The sequence below is a fragment of the Acomys russatus genome, chromosome 23 (genome assembly GCF_903995435.1).
Source record: "Acomys russatus chromosome 23, mAcoRus1.1, whole genome shotgun sequence".
In the NCBI taxonomy this organism is placed as follows: domain Eukaryota; kingdom Metazoa; phylum Chordata; class Mammalia; order Rodentia; family Muridae; genus Acomys; species Acomys russatus.
The window spans coordinates 34,653,507-34,677,791 of record NC_067159.1 but is presented as its reverse complement, the minus strand read 5'-3'; the positions used below and the strand labels follow the sequence as shown (position 1 = coordinate 34,677,791).

The following is a 24,285-nucleotide window of genomic DNA, read 5'->3' as shown; positions in this document are numbered from 1 at the left end:
GCCCCTTGGTTATGGATCCCCTACACTCCAGACTAAAATACATACATCTCTGTTCTTTAAAAATTACCCATTTTTCCAGTATTCACTTACAGCAGTCCACACTGGCCTTGAAGTCTCTTTCATCTCAGTAAATGGCATCTCCATCTTTCCAGTTTCTCAGGCATACACCCACCGATATCACTGCAAGCCCTTTCATGTGGCACTCCTCGAGTTTGACCGGTCTTTCTTCACCTGCTTGGTTCTGTCCCCCAGTTTCCTGTGCTATGTCAGTGTGTCCAATTCTGAACTTCTGTCCCAGAGCACTTCTGGTGGTCCCTGGGCAGCTTGGCTGCTTAGCTGCAAGACCCGTTAGAGGACTTGCTGTCTAGCTGTGACACGGACTCAGCTCGTAGGATGGCTTCATTAGCCACTGAGACTCTAGTTTTTTCCACATATACAGATCAGCAGTTTTGAGAAACCTGATGACATAATGGCTAGTTTAGCCTCAGAAGGCTTTGCAATCTAGGAGGCAACTGTCTAAGTAAATGCCACAGTGATTAGAGAGTCATCCAAGCACGGTGCTTGCCAGGGCTTCATGCCAACATCCTCTTTTCCACTCACTGTGATTTCAGTTCTCTAAGCATCCCCCTCCCCTGTTTTCCCCTTCTAACTAAGAGGCAGTTCTTTCTGTTCAGAACGTCCCCTGGGGGCTCTAGTTCTCAAGTCTGGATTTTATGCATTTCCTGCTCTGTTCTCCCTCCTACTCTAACTATTTCAGCTGAAACATCACTGGGCTTTAAGAGGTTCCGAGTTAATGATGGAAGGCGCTAGTGTGTGCCAACCCTCACTATGAGTCAGTACATGGGAGTTCTCTAGGGAAGGATATGGGACCAAAGACCTGTTAGATCAAGTTAGATGGCGCCCATTTGAATTGTCATGGTCATGGTTAGAATAAGTCAAACCAGCCCAAATTTGACTCAAGTCAACTCTACATTTATTGCCCAAGTGCTTCAAGAAATAGAAGCTTCGATGTTTCCCTGCATCAGATTCCGGAAGCATCTGAAAAATCACCACCACATTTTTCATAAGCAACATTATTTGCTTTCTTTTGTATTCTACAGGCTCTGTCTGTGCATCATGTGTGTGTACCTGGGACTCTGAAGCGACATGAATTTGATAATAAAACTAGAAGCCTAAAAAAACATCGACATCAGAGTTGTAATATGTAAACATTAAGAAAATCAATATTGATGATTTCGTAAAAACTTGTTTTTTAAGAAAGATTTATTTATGTGTTTATGTCTGCGTATGAAAGTGTATGTGCACATATGTGTGGTGTGTGTGCTCATATGGTGATGCAGAGTCCAGAGAGGGTGTTTAGTGCCCTTCTCTCTCACTCTCTGACTGTTCCTTTCAGTCAGTGTCTTTCCCTGACCTAGGCTTATGTTGTTATTGCTGTTGTTGTTTGTTGTTGCTGAGCTAGGGTAGAAGCCAGAAAGCCCTCTGCTCTCACTGGAACTGGAGTATCAGGCCTCTGGGGGACACTCAGATTAGCATGTGTGTGTTGAGATCTGAATGCCACATCTCATGATTGTACAGCAAGGGCTCCTGTGTGCTGAGCCACCTCTCCAGCCCTCCCAGGACTCATTAGAGACGTTAGGAACCTAAACTCAGTCATTGTGCTTACGAGCTGCATCATAAAGAACTAATATGCAGATGGACAAGCTTGATCCAGGAGATCTACTCACGAGAGGAACAATGGTAACTGGACAAAGAAGACCATGCATGGTGTTGCCACACAATCTCTCCACCGAACAGTGCAAATGAGGTAACTGATGGCAGGAAACAATGTTTATCTGAAGTTCAAAGATTCCTAAAGCTCTAATTGTGTGTGTGTGTGTGTGTGTGTGTGTGTGTGTGTGTGTGTGTGTGTGTGTGTATATATATATATATATATATATATATATATATATATATATATTTCCTTTGAACAGATATATACATGCAGCCATATGCCCCACATGAAGTTCTGAAGAATATACCTAAAATATCAGTGTTTACTGGTTGGTGAATGATGAGTTATTTTATTTTCTCTCTTTTATCTATCCGTCCTTAACTTTTTTCTGCAAGGCCTATGAACCTCTTCTATGTGAATAGTGTATTTCTTCAGGAGCCTGTCCTCACACTCTTTTCGAGCCTTCAGGAAGGTTGCATGACACCTGAGAATGCCTAACTGCTATTCCTCATGACTTCTTTGATTTAAACTGAGTCACCCATCTCAAGTGTTTGTTATTAAACAGAAAAGAATAAACAGACACTTGCCAAGTGTAAACTAAGGAGGAGGCTTGGTTCTGCCAGTAAACTTCCCACATAAATCAGAGAGCAGAACTAAGTGCCACAGTTGCCTTTGTAGCTAGATCTAAGTAGGATATTATCAAATAGTCACTTCATCCAGTATCTTGAAGAATCAAGTTAGGTTTCTTTTCTTTAGCTACTTTTGATATTTGCCTATTTGCTACTCCAAGCCCAGTGTAATTATAAAAGAATATTTACAGGCTTCCACAAAAGGAAATTTTAATTGTAGAAATTCAACTTAATTTAAATGACCAATTTTTTAGTGGAATAACTGTGTGTGCGCACAATACTATATTAGACACAGTGGGACATTAGAATAACTCAGAAAGGCAAATATATTGGGAAATCTCAGTTTTGTCAACAAAAAATCTAATAATTACACCCTCTAACATTTATAATGTATGTAATGAGCTTCAGTATAAATGTAATTTGTATTATAGCACCTACATATAATATCTATGTATCTTTACATGGGCTCCAATATAAACAGAGAGTAATATAACTGAGAGTTACAGACAAAGGAAACAACTAAAGTAATTAAGATAAACCTATAAGATGAGAGCAATCACTACAACTTATCAGACAAAAGATTCAGATACAGAGTACGTAAGGAACTTTAAAGACACAACTAAAAAATATAATTCAGTTAAAATTGGGTAAAGGTTCTTCTCGAAAGAAGAAATCAGTTAGCCAACAATTTTATGGGGAAAAAAAAAAAGCTCAATTTCATCAATGAAAGCAAATGTAAGTAAAAACAAAAACAAAAATTTGATATCACCTCATGCCAAATAGAAGGCTATCATCGAAAAGAAAATAAAAGTCAAGTTGGGGAAAGGGGGAAGCCTCATATACTGTTGGTGGCATTGTGAGTTAGGACAGGCACCATAAGAACAGCAGTGAGTTACTCAAGAAACTAAGCTAGATCTACCACATGATCCGTCATTTTTCTTCTGGGCATATGTTCAGAGAAAATGGTATCAATAGCACTTGCATACCTACATTTGTTGCTGTACTCTATGTGATAGCTTAGATTTATAATCATCCTGGATGCCCATAAATGGACCAATAGTGTATAAGTTAACTTTTCTCATTGCTGCAGCCGAGTCTGTGACAAGGAACAACTTGAGGGAGTATATTCTGGTTTGTAGTCTAAGAAGGGATACAGGACATCACGTCTAAGAAGGCATCATGGCAGGGGTGTGAATCTGTAGTACTGAAGCAGGAAGTGTACAGGAAGTGGTCCCATGCTCTATAGCATCAGATCCCACTTCCTCTAACAAGGCTCCACCTCCTGATCAGTACTAGCAGCTGAGGGCCAAGTGTTCAGGCACATGAGCCACGTGGGCCATTCACGTTTAAGCCACAGCAAGTGGAAATAGGTGGTTTATACATGCCCTCTGTCTCTGTTCAACCGTACAAAAGAATGGTAACCTCTTACTTGCAGGAAAGGCAATAGGATTGAGGATGTAATGTTGAGAGAAATAAGTCAGATACAGAAAGAAAAGTTCTGTCTGTTCTCCCTCTCACACACATGGCTCTCATACGTGGACATTGCATGTAGAACGATGCTTACTAGAAGCTGGAAAGTTGGGAGCAAGCTTCCTTAGACGATTAGATGAATAGATAAGCAGTCAGAACTAAAACATTCAAAATTTTGAGGAACAGCAGTGAGGAGGGAGCTGGGTTCACAGTAATGTAGTATATATTTTGAGTGACCAGAAGAGAGTAACTGAAGTCTCGAAACACAAGGAGTAAGAGATGGCAATGTTGGGGCTGGAGAGATGGCTCAGTGGTTAAGAGTTCTGCCTGCTCTTCCAGAGGTCCTGAGTTCAAATCCCAGCAACCACATGGTGCCTCACAACTATCTATAATGTGATCTGATGTCCTCTTCTGTAGATAATGCACTTGCTTACAATAAATAAATAAATTTAAAAAAAAGAGAGAGATGGCAATGTTATGCCCTGGGATAATTTGTACATATTCATTCCATGTGTTTGAGTATCATATTGTGTCCCAAAGGGTAAGGAAGTATAATCATTACCTGTTAGTCAGAATTTTTAAAAAAATTTTTTTAAATGGAGAGAGGCATTTATTTATTTATTTATTTTTATTAATTAAACACTTTATTTTTACATATACATTTATATTATTATACATATATACAATAAGTTATCTATAGCAAGAAGAACCGTGACACAATCAGGAATTATATAAATGTTACATTCTTAGTGTTTTGGCTATTTGTATTTGACAGCCTTGAAGAAGACATCTTTCCTATCTTGGTGCATCTAAAATTCTAAATGTAAATCAATCTCCATCACATCTTGTCATTATCAATTTAAAACATCTATCTAGACCTAAAAACATCTTAAGCCCTAAACAACTAAGCTTCATTGTAAAATTGAGCTACCTGATCTTCAACCCCATCAGAGACTTGAGAAGAAATAAAAATGATTACCTGAGTATACTGGGAGTGCTGATTAGTAGCTTTCCAAATGAGAAGGTGACAGAGACAGTTTGCTCCCTGAACAGTCACCCAAAACTCTCTATAATGTTGGAGCATCATCTTCCCCTTTCTGGCCCAACATATCTGACAGACACATTTTGTGAGGCAGGAACTATTGAGAACTTGCTTACCCGGGCTTGGTAGAGTTTGGCTGTGGACTCTGCCTGCATCCAAGGTTGCCCTTTCTGAGGTAGAATTCTGTCTGTGATAGAAACAAGGCCATTTTTCTCAGTGGCTTTTTTGCTACATTTGAAGCCATTTCCATGAGGAGGTTCTTTGATGCTTATCATCCTCTTTGAGGTAGGCTGAGTGTTACCAGGAGTTAACCTGTCTCATTGTCAGTGAATCTTTAAAATAATAAAAACATTTTAAATGCCATATTCTGTATGTCTCTGAGGTTTTTGAAGACCTTATCTAACTATTTTACCTTTTCTTTCTATAGAATCGTATCTATCTGTTGTGCCTAAGATGTATATTCTTGTGATAAAAACAGACTAGTAATTGATATGACCATGATTTGATCAACAAACAATTAACTTGCATAACTTATTTATCCTAAACAACCTGCAATAGCACTTTCAAAGTATTGGAAGTAAACCTTGTATTATAATTGAGTTATATGGGCACAATACCTCATGTTAGAGTAGAAATATATATATATATATATATATATATATATATATATATACTGTGTGTGAAGAATAAGCATACGTTTGAATTCTATACCACTGTAAATAAAATTAAACTTATTTTGCATCTACATACAAAATTTTATACCAATGAATTAAAAATGACCTTGTGAGTGACAGTTGAGGCATTAAGTTTTTTCTATCTTCCCTATATATTTCTGTATTCCCTCTTCTTTCTTTTCAACCCCTATCTTCAAACCCACAAATGTAAGATAAAGGAAAAGCGAGACATTGCTGAATCTAACTTTGTTTTTTCTCTAAATAAGACCAATCATAACTTGTAACCAACTCCCATTGAAAATAACCCTCTATAGCTCAAGAAAGCAACCAAAAACCTAACTGAACCCCTTTAAAGGAAGTGGGGCATTGTTCTCTTAAGGTTTCTTCTGGCTGATTTGGGATAATACCTTTGTAGGGGCCCAAATAAAATTGGGGAAATGGTTAAACAAGCTAGGAATAGCATTTGTGGCCCAGTTTTATGTCTGTACTACACTGGCTTGTTTACTAAACTGTTATGGCATATTTAAAAATCATGAAATCTCTAAAACATTGACAAGAGTCTGAAGGTGGCATAGATAGCTGAAAGGACAGATAGTATGGCTGTGATAGAAAATACTGCCTTAACTGTCCATACAGCACAAAGCAATACTTATTAACACTCCAAATATATTTTTCTCAGAAGTAGAAAAAACAATGCTACAATTTTCATGAAACTATAAAATATGAGAGGCAGCTAAAGTACCCTTGAACAAAACATAGCAAATAAGAGTTCTCATCGTACCTGGTTTTAAATCCTAGCAATGATTTGCATGTGATGGGTGTGTTCTATTTAAAATGTATCCCATCGTGAACGTGGCTGCAAAACAATACATTAAATTGTCAGCATGAACATTGACCTTTAATTTCTGTGTTTCCTAGCTCTGAATTGCTATTTATTGATTGGTCTTAGAATAGTGTTTACTTAAACTTTTTTCAAAAGTAAATTTTAATCCATTTAAAGTAGAATTTGATTTTAAGCTCTTAGAACATTGCCTGTTTTGAGTAAATGATTAATAAATATATGTGGATGTTTCCACGAATTTATAACAGTAATCGTAAAACCATCTATTACTTTAAAAAACCGGCTTCGACCAGATGTTTGTTTGTTTCTTGGCACAGCCATGCCTGGATGTGAATTCATTTTATGATTCACAGACTCCCCAAGGGCCCGTGGTGATAGGATTGAAGCCAGGCCAATTGATGTTTTAATCCTTTCTGTCCTTCAGGAAGAAATGGAATTAAAAACTAAGTTTCTGTTGTTCAGAATTTGTTGCACTGAGCTAAGATTATAGATAGAATGTAGTATTAGGTTTTTGCTAATGGATTTATAATCTAAATTAGATATACAGGATAGTGACCTTGGCAAACACAGGTAGAAGTGACAACTTGGTGAAAAGTCAGCAGTTCAGAGACAGTGACGTACTCATGGGTGACATTTGCTGATCTTTACAGAACTGCAGGACCCAAAGGTCAAGGTACTGGATCTCTCTTAATCTCCATGTATAACTTCACACATAGGACCTTGCTTTACTCTGTATGTCTTCAAGGTGGCGCTTACTTCAGAGAGAAGATGGAGGGGTCTTTGAAAGAGGAAAAAAAAAAAATCAAGGCACTTCAAACTGCCAAAATCGAGATTGCACGGCACAATAAAATAATGTGAGCACAGTGTATGAACTGCATCTAAACACTATCTAATAAAGCAGGTAAATGAGGAAATTAAAGTGTCAACCTCACAAAGATATATTTCAAAGAAACAACACCCAGTACATTTTATTTCTACCTGACATAGAAGGCAAATCCTTAAGATAAGTAATGTAATAAGTCAATATGGTTTTGCCTGGTTGATAGTAAATTATTAAGTAACAATTTCATACATGTTAACTAACAAAAGAGCCAACAGCTGTTATGTGCTTCCACACATTTTGGGTAGTATAAATATACTCCACAATACAGAAAACAGAAGCCCCAAAGGTTCCTAGATTTTATGTGAAAGAGCCACACAAATCCCTTCCTCCTAAGTGAATGCTTAATTGGAGCATATTCTTGGATACCCTGGGCTAAAGACCCTAAAAGCCAGTAGTGATTGAAATTGCAAGTAGTAATTAGTGCAGAGATGCAGATAATTTCTGCAAGATGTTTCTCAATGCTAAGAACCAAATGCAGGGGGTTCACATACCCTGATGTTAGCACCTTACCACTGAAGTGCACCCCTACTCCTAATAAGTTCAGAATATATAAAAGTAGATGGGAAAGATGGGTGTTGTGTCTTTAATCCCAACACTCTGGAGGCAGAGTCCAGCAGATCTCTGTGAGTTCAAGGCCATCCTGGTCTACAGAGTGAGTTCCAGGAAATCCAGGGCTATGCATTAGAGAGACTTTGTTTAAAAAACAAAACAAAACAAGTTTCTAATCTTAGATTGAGATCAGCAATTGTATGACTTTGATGACAAGGGAGTCTGGAAGTTATCTTGAGGACAGTGCTGATGACACAGAGTGAGGAATTTTCCAGGGCTAGTTGAAAGAAAGGTATAAAGTATAGCTGTGAAAGAACCAGCACAGTCACAGTGTTTGACAAGGTATAAAATTATTCATTCTTCAAACCTCAGTGAGAGAATGTGCTTGCTTACCAAACTAACACATGTGTACAGTATGGAGAACATACTGACCGAGCTCCAAAAGGAATAGCATGGAGACTAATGCACTGCGTCCTTCCTCTTTGCTCCAATAGACTCTGATGACAAAAATTTCAGTCTTCACCTGGAGAATCCCATCAGCACTCCTCCTTTCCCTCCCCCACTCCCCAATCTGTGTGTGTGTGTGTGTGTGTGTGTGTGTGTGTGTGTGTGTGTGTGTGTGATGTATATTGTGCAGGTGTGAATGGAAGTCAGAGGTAGAAGATGGGAGATGGCTGTCTTCCTTGATGGCTGTGCACCATTTTTTTTTGAGACAAACTTCCTAGTACACTGTTCTAGACATGTTGGTTACGACCCTTTTAAGAGTATAATGGCCCTTTCACAAGGGTCATATAAGGCCATCAGAAAACACAGATATTTATAGTATGATTCATAACAGTAGCAACATTACAATTATGAAGTGACAACAAAAGCAGTTTTATGGTTGGGGGCCACCACAACGTGAGGCACTATATTAAAGGGTTGCAGCATTAGGAAGGCTGAGGACCACTGGCGGAATACAATCTGGAGTTCACGGATCCTATGAAGCTACACACTGGCTGGTTGGTGAGCCCCAGGGATTCTCCTGTCTTTGACACATTGGAGCTGGGATTATAAGCACATAGCATCACACCTTGCTGTGCAAGTGGATTGACGCAAACACAGGTCTTCTTGCTTGCAGAGCAGGTGCCTTGCCTTCTGAGCCATCACCTGTGCCCCAGGTGTAGCTTCTGCCTATGCCCATTGTTACTTACTTACTCATTGGCCATCTTCCTTTACCTGGATGTGGGTGTCTGTCTTGTCTGGTTTTGAAGAGCTCTTTCAACAGCTCTGCTCATCACCATTGAAGCTCCTTCAAGGCAAGCTTACTGATCATCTGGCTACCCATTCATTGCCTCCATCACAATAAATACAGGACAGATGGCACCAAGCCTTGTTCATTGTTTTATATTAGCCTCAGCTGATCCTACATCAATGTAACTGTATCCTGAATAAACACAGCTTGATTGTAAAAGGTGAATTTTTTTTTTTTTAAACTAAGACCAAATCTGAGTGCGTTTCTCACCACACTCAGATAGTTATCACTCTCTCTACCATCTGTCTTCTGTTCCATTTCTGAGGATGTAGAAGGTACTCAGGAAATATTTGATGAAAGAAAAATAAATAATGTTTTATGAGCAATGTAATATGCAAGAATGAGCACACTGGGTTTTGAGAATATGCGTGAAATTATAACGTGTGACAAATTAACTAGTATATTAAGTTCAAAGAAAAAGAGGAAGAAGTGCCCAGCACATTTATTTGCCATCACTTTTAGAACATCTGTTGTTTAAAACAGCTTTGAAATATTTGAAAAAGATATGGTCTGATTTCTGCTGTGAAAGCAGTAAAATATTCTATTTTTAATTTACTGTGTAATGTGCATGTTATGACACATTATTCAGATATCCACGGAGGCCAGAAGATGATGTCAGGTCCCCTGGAACTAGAGTTACAGGAAGTTATGAGCAGTCTGATGTGAGTGCTTGGATTTGAACTCAGGTCTTCTGGAAGCAGCAAGTGTTCTTAACCACTGAGCCACCTCTCCATCCCAACAGTAAAATATTCTAAACTCAGTGGCACATGCCTTCATAGAGGGCAGTTAATACAGATACCATTAGTTCTAAATCTTCCCATTCTTGTTTGTATTGAGAAATACAGCTATATAACCCAAGCCAAATGTTTTTGTTGCTGTTTAAGACAGAGCTATAAACACACCAATGCAATTTCCATGATGAAAATCTATACATTTATGCTCTATACATTCACATTTAGAAATCCTTGATGAGCATGTCCACAGAGTAGTGTGAGGGCGGCGGCATGGGCTGGCAGGGAAAATACTAGCTGTTTAGCCAGAAGAAGCCCGGTGCACATAGTAGTTCACTTCTCATCAGCTGGCTCTCTGTGTTTCTGCTTCTTCAGAATGACAGGCTGGACGTGGACGCTTTGTTTAGCAACATTGAATCCGTGCATCAGATATCAGCCAAGCTACTGTCCTTGTTGGAAGAGGCCACAACAGACGTGGAACCGGCCAGGCAAGTAATCGGTATGTTTATTCTCTCCTTGGGTTCTACAATACAACAGGAAATAGTATTTTAATAACCCCCTGGTACTTTGGTTTTATGTTCTTGACTCACAAAGCTTCCCAAGAGATATATAAATGCTGAATCCATCTTCAGGCTCATTGTAATTACACAAACTCTATGTTTATTTCCAAATGGGTTTACAGCCATTTGCTGAGGTCCCTCAGTTGCACTGAGCACAGACAGAATTTGCTTTCTCTCTCCTTTCCAGATGGTCTTTCGTTTTGTTTTATGACTAGTACTTCCTCAGTCCTTAAAGAATAAAATATTTTGATAGCTATTCTGATTTCAGGAAGAATGGATTTCTTTTTATCTTAAATCTATTAATTGACTGATTTTTTTACATTGTAAATATTTTAAATGAGAAGTGCATGATATCCGGAGAACTAGCACATCTATCTTCCCAATGTTTTCCACTTTGCTTTTAAGTAGCCATGTGTTTGTGTGTGTGTGTTTGACAGGGTTTTTAAAAAATGACTACAGAGAATATCATGTGAAAAATATTCTGCCTAAAGTCTATTCTCTGCATGTCTTGAACACCGCAGATAACTTCTCGAAGGAGGTTTATATATCTACACATAGTGCTGTGTAGTCTAAGAGATTACTTTGCAATTATATATATACACATATATATTACATGTTATAAAAATATTAAAACAACTGAGTATCTATAGGGTAAGGATGAAGGATTGTTTATATATTTCTCTAAACCCACTGTCTCTCCTGCCAGTGACTACTGTGGTTAATCTATGTGAAACATCTCTTTGAGGCACATCCACATGTGTCTGCACACACACACACACACACACACACACACACACACACACACACACACTCACTTTCTGTCTTTAGTGAATCTTTTTTTTTAGTGGAAATTAGCTATAGAAAAGAATAAAAATGTGCTTAATTAGCATCCACTCAGGTCCAAAATTTAGACAGCAAGCTAAGCTTATGGAAAGGTAAATGAAAGGATTCAGTCAGGCTTAAATCTCATCTTTCCTTGTGATTCAACATCACAATAAACTGTGATAGTGTTTTCCTTCTGCGTTTTCACTTTAGTAGAGATCGCCCGCTATTTATCCATCCATTTCATGAAGAGTTATGAATAGCAGCATGCTTAGTGAGGAAGTTGCTGTGTGTCTTTGTTGGACACAGTGGAATGGAAAGATCACCACTGACCTTCCAAAGTTCTCGGTAAAATTGCTCCTTGAAGCAAAGGTGTGTCTGATACAACATCAGAGTGCTTTCATGCTACTACAAACCATCAGTAAGGAATGTTTTGGATAGAGATCAAGGAAGGACTACAGGATATTGTGTAGGTCTAATGGCACTGCTACTATTTTGACAAGCATGGCCCAGGTTGAGCAAAAGATATTCTTCGGAATTTGCTTTCCATTTAGTTTTTAACAGAGAGTAGAAGGCATGTTTAGAAAGTGGTGATTAAGCTGGTGTGAAGGGCCATGTAAAGGACGATGGGGAATACATCTGGGGGGAGGGGTACAGCAAAGGATAGAGGATACTGAAAATAAGATGGAAATTCATGGTGATTCAACCTCTACATCCGTCTCTTTCATGGGAAGCTGTGAGAGGCGGGGCCCTTCACTGAGTAAAGCAGTTGACTACAGTATGCTGGCATGCAGCCCCCTCCTTCCCTTACCCATTGGAAGGCCACATGCAGGGCACTGACTGATATAACAAGGACTCTTGGCCAGAGCAGCTAGAAGTGCCCCTCGGGAGGTGTATTTGATGCTGCAAACCATTCCATCATCATGGGGTGCAGCAGCTAGGTGTGCCATGGCCTATGCTGAGTGGCACACATTATGGCCAACAAGAAGCATGGGGCCACCAGGATGTCATTCAGTGGAGCTGGTGGGATGTGCAGGAATTCCCATCTTAGATGTAAGGGAAACGTGTGTGGACAGAAGAGGCCGGCAGCTTTGCACGGGAGCTTCCACAGGTTCCTGTAGCAGTAGGCAGGCCACTTGTATGCTGTACATCCACCACTCCTGTTCTATTTTGCAATGAACCCTTCAGGAATAAAGGCTTAGTGTATTTATATAACATAAGTACTGGGTTTCTGCTTCTCAAAAAAGTTGATGAGGAAGATATGAAAATCAGAATACTTACCCCACATATAGGAACCTTATGTTGCCATCACTGAGCACAAACCAACCAACCAGGAGACAGAAATCTGCTGAAGAAGCAGCAACATTCTCATGGGAAAACATTAGTCATTGTCTTTACAAGATTGCTCAAAACAGGTGATTGGACACAGACACACATAACTGCTTCGAGTGTGTTTATGAACTGCTCCAAACGGCAAGATTGTTCATGTGCGTCAGATAGTAGTTGGCCAGCATTAATTTCACTCAACTTTATATTCACGGTTCCTGAAATCTATAAAGCATATAAAAGTGATGGCTATTAATGAGGTGACACCACTAATAGAGGCTTTGCAGTGAACTGATGGGTATATCTGTCAGCTAGTGAAGCAAATGGAATACCTGTTCACTCTAATAATGGCTCAATTTTTAAACCAAAATTGCAGAGCCAGAAACTAATTCAGGGAAATTTATTATTCAAAATTGATTGTCTGGTCTTATAGTAAATGTTACTGTCACCAAGACTTAAAACTCAATATCATAGAGGCTTAGTGGTTAAGAGCACATATAGTTCTTACAGATGACTTAAGTTCCACTTCTGTTCAGTGGCTTCAACTTTAGGATCCCAACACACTCTTCTGGCCTCTATGGGCACCTACACTCAAGTGCACGCACACACACACACACACACACACACACATGATTATGATATTGTGAATGCAAATGACAATCTGAACACACATAGGTAAAGCAATGGATCACAGAAAAACAGTATTTTTACTAAAATGGAATCTATAGTGAAGAAACCAATTGTGGTGTGCAGATAATGAAGCTGCTATTTTATTCTCATAAAAACCTCTCAAAATTTATGCAGATTTTTCTATTCATAAAAATCACATGCATGTATGTGGCAGGCACTATTTGAAGATAAAATTTGCTGTTAAACTACCAAACTATCTTATGTATGGAAGTCAACACCTTCTTTGTTGCTGTTCACTTAATCAGACTTTGGAAATGCAAAGGTGCCCACAGTGGCTGTGAGCTGGTTGGTGGAGAGGCCTATGAAATGGCATTGTAGTGTCCAGCCTGAGGAATGGCATTGCAGTGTCACCTATGGAATGGCATTGCAATGTCACCTGTGGAATGGCATTGCAGTGTCACCTAAGGAATGGCATTGCAGTGTCACCTGTGGAATGGCAGGTGTCTTTAGAAGCAAGAAAGGGTTTTTAAAAAAAAGATTTATTTATTTTATTTATTGCATATGAGTGCTTTCTCTGCAGAAAAGGGTATCAGATTACATTATAGATGGTTGTGAGCCACCATGTGGTTGCTGGGAATTGAACTCAGGGCCTCTGGAAGAGCAGGTGGCGCTCTTAACCACTGAGCCATCTCTCCAGCCCAAAAAGGGGTTTTTAATTAATCTAGTCAGCAAACAAAAATTAACTTCAGATTTTTGAGGTTCACAGGTTGCAATTATGGAGCATAGATTGTAACCAAGAAGACACTGGACTTTATCCTTACCAAACAACAAATGAGCTTACAAATTAAACAACACGAGCTCATGTTGCATGAAATATTCCTGAAATTCTGAAATTGAACTTCCATACATTTGGCTTTTAGAAAGACACTTTTGATAAAAAACAATTCTAATTTATTTTATTTTATTTCATTTTTTGAGATTCTGTCTCACTCTCTATCTCAGGCTGCCATCTAAATCATTGTGTTCCCACTGCCTCATCACTTGAGTGGTAGGATCAGAGACAGGAATTTCCATGCTTGGTTTGATGCTCTTCTTTACCAAGATAAAATTATATTTTGTACTAGATTTTATGTCACATTTTGAAAAATATTAAAAACCATGATAAAAATAATTGGTAAGTTTTTCTACTTGTATAAAGAAAGAAAAGAAAAGAAAATAGAGAAAAATTGAAAGTATTTTTGCTCAAATAAATATATCTTTTAATGCTAATATGTATAATTAGAATTTTAATATTTTCCATTTATCTGAATAGTCTGAGCTTGTTGGAGGTATTTACAGATAATTTTCCAACTTAAAATATGGTTCATAAATTTGACAAGTTGATGAGAAGGCTCCCTGGGTGAGCTCACTTGCTGCACAGCACAGGAAAGGAAGAGCGTTGGGAATCTCCAGTTCCCATGTAAAAAGCTAGGCGCAACAAAGCACACTAGTGCTGTGTGCTGAACAGCAGCGACAGGGGCATTGCTGAAGCTGGCTGGTGGCCTGTCTAGCTGAAAAGTAGGCAGTGCCAGATTCAGTGAAAGACTCTATCTCAAAGGAGTAAGGCAGAGAGCAAGAGAGGACATCCTGTGTCCTCCTCCTGACCTCCACACACACATGGACAGGCTCACAACCTGCAGACACACTTGTAAACGTGCATATTTGAGACACACACACATACAAACAAACAAACATACAGACATAAATCTAGTACTGAATTATAAATAATATAACACAGTGAGTAGCAACAAACATATTGACCCCAAATGGGCCCACAGAGACTGAACCACCAACCAAAGAGCATGCGTGGGTTGGGACAAGGCCCTCTGCCCATATGTAACAGTTGTGCATTTTGGTCCTCGTGTGGGACTCTTAACAGCAGGAGCAGGGGCTGTCTCTGAGTCTACCACCTGCCTTTGGATCCCTTTGTCCTAACTGGGCTGCCTTGTCCAGCCAGAATAGGAGAAGTCCTACTGCAGCTTGATATGTCAGTGTGCTTGATATCCATGGGAGACCTCCCCTTTTCGGAGGAGAAAGGGAGGACAAGAGGATTCTGGGAGGGGAGAAGGAGGAACTGGGAGAAGAGGAGGGAGGGAAGCTATGATCAAGATGTAAAGTTAATTAATCAGTTAACTAATTAATCAATTAATTAAAAATCTCTCCAGTAGATGTCAATTTATAAAGACAGAAGTAGAGGAAAAAGAAAAATCCACCAGTAGGCAATCATCATAATAACTGTTTCATATAGAAGCCTCTAATAAATGTAATATATACTGAGTGAAAGTTAGAAAACATAGATTTCAAAGTTTCAATGTTTCTCCACAAGTAATTTCAGACATCAAAAGGAAACATGGTAACTTTATAGTAAGAAACCTGCTTAAACCAACTGATCAAGGTCAAACTGCAGGAAATATCAGCCTCATATCATGCTTATACTTTCAAATTTACTAGTCATGAACCTGTAACTGGAAAGATTACAAAAATATTTCAGAAAATTAAAACAATAAAGGCTATCATCTTAAAAGCGTCTGCTTGAGCTTTGTTTTTCTAGCCTCACGGCTGGTTTCAAGCTGGCCGTGTGACTCTAATGAATGGAGGCAGTGAGGTTTCATAACTGCATGACGAGTTCTTCTCTGTGGTCATAAAGAGAGAAGCCCTAGCAACCCAGCCATTCCTAGAGACACAGAAATGGCCTTGGAAGGCAACTGCCGTTCTCTTCAGCCAGCTGACCAGACACTGTTGACCCAGATGACTGTAGCCATGCAGCTAAGTCTGTCAGCACCACAGGGAGACAAGCCATCCTGCTGAAACCGTGCCCAACCATCAACCCAAGGATGCTGAGTACACTGATGCTTTTAGTCTTTTTAGTTTGGGGATGATGTTTTTGCATAACAATAGTCCACTCATATAGAATCACAGGGGAAAAATATTTCAACTCAAAATGCTGAGGGAAATTTCTTTTCTAATGTGGCGTTGGATTTGGACTTGACTTGTTCAGAAGGGTTGCAATTGCATGCAGAAGACACCCTTGAGGAGAGAAGGGTAAAGGCTCTGTGTCAGGTCTGTGTGGGAAATTCTTGTAAAGTTCTTCAGGATTTCAGTGTGCCTTAGACACAGCGCCATGAAGCCTCCATGATCCCCCGCCATGGCACATACATCAGTGCAGAGTTCAAGGGCAGTCCCATCTCTAAATCTTTTAGCACTTAGATTCCATAAGATAAATTGATTGGATGCGTTGTTTCCAAAATCATGTCACCACAAAATGAAAAGCACAGGTGTCCCATCGCTGTGTCTTCAGACAGCAAGAATAAGAGCGTGTGACTCACAACTATAGTGCCAGATCCACTAGATGCCGCGATAAAATGAGGAGGAGAAATTTACTCAACAAACCTTGGTGTTTGGATGGGGTTCAAGTTTATAAATAGATGCATGTTGCTTACATATATGAGAGCTTTGAGGGAACAGTATGGATTCCAGTGCCAAAATAGAAAGTAGGTTTTAAAATCTCTTCCGATAAGCTAGATCTTAGGGAAGTTATGAAACCTCACTGAAGTGCAGCTTCATATCTGGAAATTGAAGGCTGTGTTATTTGCTTCATATGAGTTTTATGAGGATTCAATAAACTCAGTATTGGAGCAGGCATGATGGCTCAGAGGTTAAGAGCACTGTCTGCTCTTCCAAAGGTCTTGAGTCCATTCCCAGCAACCACATGCTGGCTCACAACCATCTATAATGAGATCTGATGCCTTCTTCTGGCATGCAGGCCTACATGCAGGCAAAACACTGTATACATAATAAACAAATATTTAAGATAATAATAAAATCAAGTGTAAAGAATACACAGTGTTTGTTCTTAATACACATGATGCAACTAATTTGCTATTATTCTAGCCATGTTAAGTGTACACATCTATCTTTTATATAAGAATTAAGTATAATGCAAATTCTTTTTGAAAGTTTTAGTCATGTTTTACAAGCAAATAAGATGTGGATTATGTAGTTTTTCTGTGCCTCATGATACCTATGCATCTCTATAACTCATATACATAATGATACATTTTACTTTAAGAAGAGAGATTTAGCCCACCATGTGCCATGTCTATGGCATAGTGAGTGGTAATTTCAGATGCTGGTTTCCCAAAGACTGCCCTCAATGAACCATGGCTTCCAGCTTTCATACTGCAAAGTAGTCTAGACTCACACTGACCCTGACTCATACAAGCAATGGAAATGACACTATATCATAACTGGGATACACCCCAAAAATGTAGACCAATGTCTGCTTTTCTAATTGTTGAATGGCTATTAAGTTTTAATATTGATTTATTATTTTAATAAATCAGCGGTTACTCCTTAACCAGCATTATACTCAAATGTCCACACAGAGAGACTATGATATATTTAATTTGCCTAGAGCACAATAGTAAGCAATAATTACTCCATCCTAAAACTTCAAGCTAGTATAGTTTCTTCCCATTCAGACTTCCCACACTATACTTGCTTTTAACTCATCTCCTATGTCCGGTGCATTTCTCCTGGTGTTTCCTGGTCCTCTCCATCTGTATCTCTCCTGTCTTTCCTGTTTTTTCTCCTCCCTTCACTAGACTAGGATGTCCCACCCTATTCTCTGTATTGCTCAGCACTGGCTAGTTGGCTTTTATTGGCAATACAGAGAACAAATGGTGGCATATTTACACAAACTCGAGACAGGAGATACTTAGAATGAGCATCACAATGCAATGTCCAATTGAAACCAGATAGTGGGGTAGAGAAATCAGCATTTGAATGAACAAGGGTAGACTGTACACTGTCCATAAGAACATTAGGCCAGTAGTAATGATGTCAATTAAGAAGTTTTTCTACCTTGATGCAAAGATGATGTAGGGAAACTCCGTGGAGAGAGGGAGAGAAATGGGCTAGGCCATCCTAGTATTATTCCAGCAAAGCCAAATGTCCACTTTTTTGTCAAGGGACCAGACTTGTGAATGGGCCATCTTGGCCATCACTGTTCAGTTATGTCTTCTGACAACTGCATCCCTAGAGAACAGGAGTTCAAAGAACCACTCAGCTGAGCCCAGTAAGCACATAAAATGATAACTGAAAATCAGAATGATTATTTTAATCCAATATTTTAATCCAATGTAACAAACCACTTTGGAACAATGGTTGGTTGCATAGCACTAGAGAACCCACCTAGTGATTGTTTTTTGTTTTTTATTTTTTATTTTAATTTTATTAATTTATTCAGATTACAACTCAATTGTTATCCCATCACTTGTATCCTCCTATTCCTCCCTCCCTCCTGCTTTCACCCTATTCCCCTCCCCTAGGTCTATGACTGAGGGGGACCTCCTCCCTCACTGTATGGTCATAGGCTATCAAGTCTCATCTTGGTAGCCTGCTTATTCTTTCTTTGAGTGCCACCAGGCCTCCCCACGAAGGGGAGGTGGTCAAATATGGAGCACCAGAGCTCATGTCAACATCCGTCCCTGCTCTCCACATAACTGTGGAGAATGTCCTGTCCATTGGGAAAATCAGAGTAGGGGTTCAATGTTTACTATTGTATTGTCCTTGGTTAGTGCAATAGTTTGAGCAGAACCCCCTGGGCCCCAATCCACCCATTACGATGTTCTTCTTGTAGGTTTCTAGGACCCTCTGTATCCTTCTATTTCCCCATCTCCTATATTTCTCTTACCTAGAGTCTCAGTAGGATGTCCTCACATCTCCTGGGAAGTGAAGACTTTCATGGGATGTGCCTTTTGGGCTAGTGCCCAATTATAAGTGAGTATATACCATGTGAGTCTTTCTGCTTCTGGGTTAACTCATTCATATCCTTTCTAGTTCCATCTATTTGTCCATAAATTTCAGAATTTCCTTGTTTTTAATAGCTGAGTAGTATTCCATAGTGTAAATGTTCCACAGTTTCTTTATCCATTCTTCAATTGAGGGACATTTAGGCGGTGTCCAGGTTCTGGCTATTATGAATAAGGCTGCTATGAACATGCTTGAGCATATCTCCTTGTTGTGTGCTGGAGCATCTTCTGGGTATATTCCAAGGAGTGGAATAGCTGGATCTTGAGGAAGCCCTATTCCCAGTTTTCTGAGATAGCGCCAGATAGATTTCCAAAGTCCACCTAGTGATTGTTGTTGTCTTAAATATGTTTTCACATTGTGATGCTTTAAAATACTTTAAAGAAAAAAAGTAAAAAAAAAAAAATTTAAAGAAGACTGTCAAGAATATGCTGCAGTCTGCTTTCCATACTCACCTCAATCCCAGTGTGTAGAGAAAAGGACTGGAGGAAGCTTGTGAAAAGGAAACTGCAATTTCTGATATGCTTTTTCCTGAGGGCCAGTCTGTGCTAAGAAGAAGAAGATAGAGTTTCCCATATCTGAGGTTCATAGGTTAGCCACTGTTGTTCTACAGCAGTTCTGCATCCTCTGAAAGCTCTGTCTCTTGTGACATGTCAGAATCTGCCTCGGGGCAGTGAGAGATTCCTTTGTTAGATGAACTGTTGTTGAGAATTCATGCGTGGCTCATCAGAATAAGTTCCCCAAGAGAAAGAGGGAGAGAGAAGGGAAGAGAGGTGGAGAGCAGAGGGGAGGGGAGGTAGAAGAAGGAGGGGAATGCACACACACACGTATGTATAGAAGGCCAGCAACTTACTGGAGTATACACAGCCAGTGTTGAGAGAGACACAGATGAAGAGCTGAAAAATCATAGAAATTTTCTCATACATAAGCAGTGACAGGAAAGCTGTCAGTTCCAGAGAAAATGCTGAAAATATGGGGTTTTCGTGGTCAAGGACTCAAAAGTCCATACCAAAAAATAAGACTTGTGAGGGAGAGGTTGCTAGGCTGGATTATTGGGGTTAGGCCCCCAATCACCTAGATGAGGTCCTCAGGATAGGTTTGGGGGATTCTCAGAGTTATTTCTTGCAGTAATAATAAAACAAAGTTGGCTGAGTAGGAAAAAAAAAAAGACATTGGGTTCTAGTCTCTGGGAAGAGTAAGTTCTAGGATGCTGTGCTAGTGGGCTAAGTGGAGAAACAGCTGAGCTGTGACAGGGGCACTGGAAGGCTGAAGGCGGATTTGAGTAAACGTGAAGAAATCAGACACTGCGTGGGATGTGCACAGAAACACTATCCTTCCGGGATCTGGGCAGCATCAGCATCTATCCATCCTATAGGAAGCTAAAAGCTGATGAGCACAGTGGAGGCCCATCCTGGTGGTGCACAAAGGTCAGGAAATAGCACAGCCTTTGGAGGAGACAGATAACGGCCTTAACTGTGGCTGCGTCGCTGCAGCTCAAGCTGTGGCAAGACCACTTGTATTGGTGATGATTCCATTTGCCTGTTCTGGGTGGGAAACTAAATAGATGGAACTAAATTAGACTCATTTTTCTTCCACAACCACAGTCTCCTATTGCTGTGATCCAGGATCTGTGTAGCTCTTTGCAGCTTTTTCCTACAAACTCTATGGCTCGTAGCTTTAAATTTGAGGCCCCATGGTAGCTGTTCCAATTTCAGGCACTACTTCCTTTAAGAAGTAGAAAAACTACTTCCTTGGTGAAGCCTTTTTGAGCCATTTCCTGTCTGTTCCCACTCCCCATGAATGCTCACCAGTTTGTCCTGCCCAGCTGCTAGACTGCCTCCCGTGGTTGGAAATTCTAGGAACATGCCACCTCAGTTGCAGAAAGGCTCTTTTTTTGAGAGCCTAGCCCTACCACACACATGACAGTTTGCCACAGCTTTGACATGGTGGTGTCACACAAAGGACACCCACCTCCCATCTCCTTGGAACCTGTTTTCCTCAGGGCCCAGTTTCCATCACTGGTCCCAACTCCATACCCATCTATGACTCCTAAAATCATTCACCTGAAAATGTGGTTCCTTCCCCACCAGGACTTCAGAATTACAAACAAAATGGCTACAGTTTTCTGAATGTCTCTTATGCTATTGCTTTTACTGAAATATATTTGAAACCAGAAGCAAATTATCCTGAGCCCCAGGAAATAACCTGAACTCATAGCTCCAGGCAGGAAAACACACTGAAGTATCACTTTATTTTAAGAATTCACGTAAGTTTCCAGCCTGCTCCTCTGAAAACATCATTTTTCTTAAAATACCGTAACAGAACCGATCTCAAGGGATACACCTATTTTAATCTCATGGAAGCACATCTCACTTGCCACCTGTATTTGCTTTGAACTGTACACTCTGTCTGGGTCCCCTGGATGCCCTCAGCAGTACCCAAGAGAGGGAAAGGTAAAGCCGAGGACTGTGGCTTCCTTAAATAGCATCCACTCTTTTGGCTTCCTCTCACTTTCCCTCCTCACTCTCCTGTCTTAGAGAAGAGAGTACATCCAGGAAGGGGGCAGGGAAGACACTTGGTTGGCTAACCTGCCTTTAGTCCATGCAGCTGAGCTCCCACCTGGAGGAGGATATAACCAGGCTATAGGAAGCACACCTTGGATCTTCTGCGTGCCACAGGCAAGGCTCTTTCTGTTGGCAACAACATGTCTGAGCTTTGTCGTCCAGGAAAGTGACACCTAAAAGCTGATAACATCATACCCAGATCTCCAATCTTCTTTCCAGACACAGGCCACATAGATCCTTTCTTTGGGAGCCATCCTAGTCCCTCCTCTGTGTTCCGTATACTCTGTCTTGACAAACAAGCTTTACTTAAAACCACAGAAAACTTTTGAGCCATAACTCAGACCTTTAATTTTTTTTCTCTAAAAATAATAGAATTGAATACAATAAATCAATGATAACAACATTTTTTACATATATGTAAAGATACTTTTACCAAAAATGTATTGAAATATATACTTCATGACAGCTATTTTAATTCAGTTTTTAAAATATAGTCCAAATCTATCAGGGATCTTGCCCCTGTAGAAGACTGCTTCTCTCTGGCTCAGCAACCAATTAATTGCCTGTAGCTCTTCTTCTAGGGCTGGGGTCAGACCTTTAATTTTTAACTGAAGTTCTTGTAAAATGTCATCTAAAGCTTGTTTTTAGAATTGAACTTGTAATGTTTATGGCTATATACAATTCACTTTTTTTTTCTCTTTGAGACAGGGTTTCCTCTGTGTAGCCTTGGTTATCCTGGACTCGCTTTGTAGACCAGATTGGCCTTGAACTCTCAGCAGTCTACCTGCCTCTGCCTGGCAAGTGCTGGGGTTACAAGCATGTGCCACCATGCCCAGCCTCACTTCTTACTTTAAACTTTTCATAGGTAAATTTCACATTTTACACATTTTAAAAACAAAATGTTATGGATCAATATTTCTCCTGAAATATTTCCTTCAAAAAGAAGGAAAGAAATACAGTGTATTGGTTAGAGTTCAGTTCACCTGGGAGAAAGGATAAAACAAAAATAAAACATCTGTGGTGTAAAAAGAGATGCTTATTTCTCTGATACAAATGCCTGGAGTCTATGTTCTCACGTCCAGTCAGTGGCAGCTTTGCTTTGTCTTCAGGTTTTTGCATCACAGAGAAATAAGTGCATTATTTCCCCAAAAGTATTTGGAGCAACAAAACTTTCTATTGCTTTAGGAAAACAATGACCTGCAGCCAGGTGAGGGGAGGTGATGAGGACACAGCAATCCCAAATTTTAATCTCTTCCCTCTTAAGCCATTCAAAGGTTCCACATGCACCCCCCCCCACCACCACCACCACTATCTCCTAGCCTTTATACTCACAGCTCCCTAGAGACTGGACATGTCCCCTCTGTGCTGCCCAGCTCCAATAGTGCACTTTCACATGGCCCAGTGGATGCAAGCTGAACCCTTCTTTCTCACCCTTAGTGGCTTAGATAAGCCATTTGAACGAAATGGTGGTTCTTTGTGTCCACAACACAAGCTATTGTGCTCAGTGCAAAACAGTCTAGTAAAAATCTTTGTTAAAGAAAGATGATCTAAAAAGAAAAAGAACATTGGCTCCGCTTTGAGCCAACATTTTACTACAAAGCCTAGAATAAGCAGCTTCCTTGAAGATCATAGCTTTAGCCGAAGTTTGCATATGGACAGAGGAAATTTAGTGTGATCTAGTATGTATGACCCATCATGTGGGGAGGCATGGGCTTATAAAAGAAAAGAGGTGAGTCAGCAAGAACATGAAAACAGAATCTCACTGGTGAGAGGCAACTGCCATACAGGAACGTACCAGGACACAGACTGTGTTGCAGAAGTTGCTTTTTTTTTTTTTTTTTTTTTTTTTTTTTCTTTTCTTTTCTTTCAATTTATTCAGATTACATCCTGAATGTTATCCCCTCACTCTTATCTTCTGCTTCCCACCCTCCCTCCCTCTTCCACCCTCTTCCCCTCTCCTATACCTCTGATGGTGGGGGTGGGGGTTGGGGGGTAGGGGGGCAGTTCTTCTCCTTCATAGTCTGACCACAGCCTATCAGGTTTCATCTGTATAACCTGCATTTCTGCCCCCTACCCCCACGCCCCCACTGCTGTGTTCCCACAGGACCTCTCCGCCAAGGGACAGTGATCACCAGAGCTCCTGTCTGAGGCAGTCCCCTGCTCCCTGCCACACACACACACATGGAGAATGAGCTGTCCATTGGCCTCATCTGAACAAAGGGTCTAGGTTCTCTGCTTGCAATGTCTTTGGTTGGTGCATCAGTTTGTGCAGGCCCCCCTGAGTCCAGATCCACCAGCCTTGGTAATCTCCTTGGGGAGCTCCTGATAACTCCCCCTTGCCCTGTCCTTCCGTCCCCCATCTCTTCCATACAACTTTGCCCAAGTCCAGCTGCCAGTCCTAGTATCTATCCCAATCCTCGGGGGGTTGAGACTCTCAGAGGACATCCATGTTGGGCTAATATCCACTTATAAGTGAGTATATACCATATGTGTCTTTCTGGGTCTGAGTTACCTCACTCTGCATGATTATCTCTAGTTCCATCCATTTGCCTGCACACTTCAAGATTTTTTTGCTTTTAATAACTAAGTGTATTCCATTGTGTAAATGTACCACAATTTCTTTTATCCATTCTTCAGGTGAGGGGCATCTAGGTTGTTTCTAGATTGTTGCTATTACAAATAAGGCTGCTATGAACATAGATGAGC

At 40.1% G+C, this 24,285-nt stretch overlaps 1 protein-coding gene across 1 annotated transcript in view; it reads left to right on the top strand.

Annotated features, from left to right (window-relative positions):
- Arhgef38 (Rho guanine nucleotide exchange factor 38) overlaps window positions 1-24,285 on the top strand; it is a 115,405-nt gene that overhangs the window by 46,389 nt on the left and 44,731 nt on the right. The window contains exon 3 of the mRNA XM_051165511.1: window positions 10,203-10,326. Within this exon, the coding sequence (XP_051021468.1) occupies window positions 10,203-10,326 (124 nt within the window). The remainder of the gene's footprint in view (window positions 1-10,202; window positions 10,327-24,285) is intronic.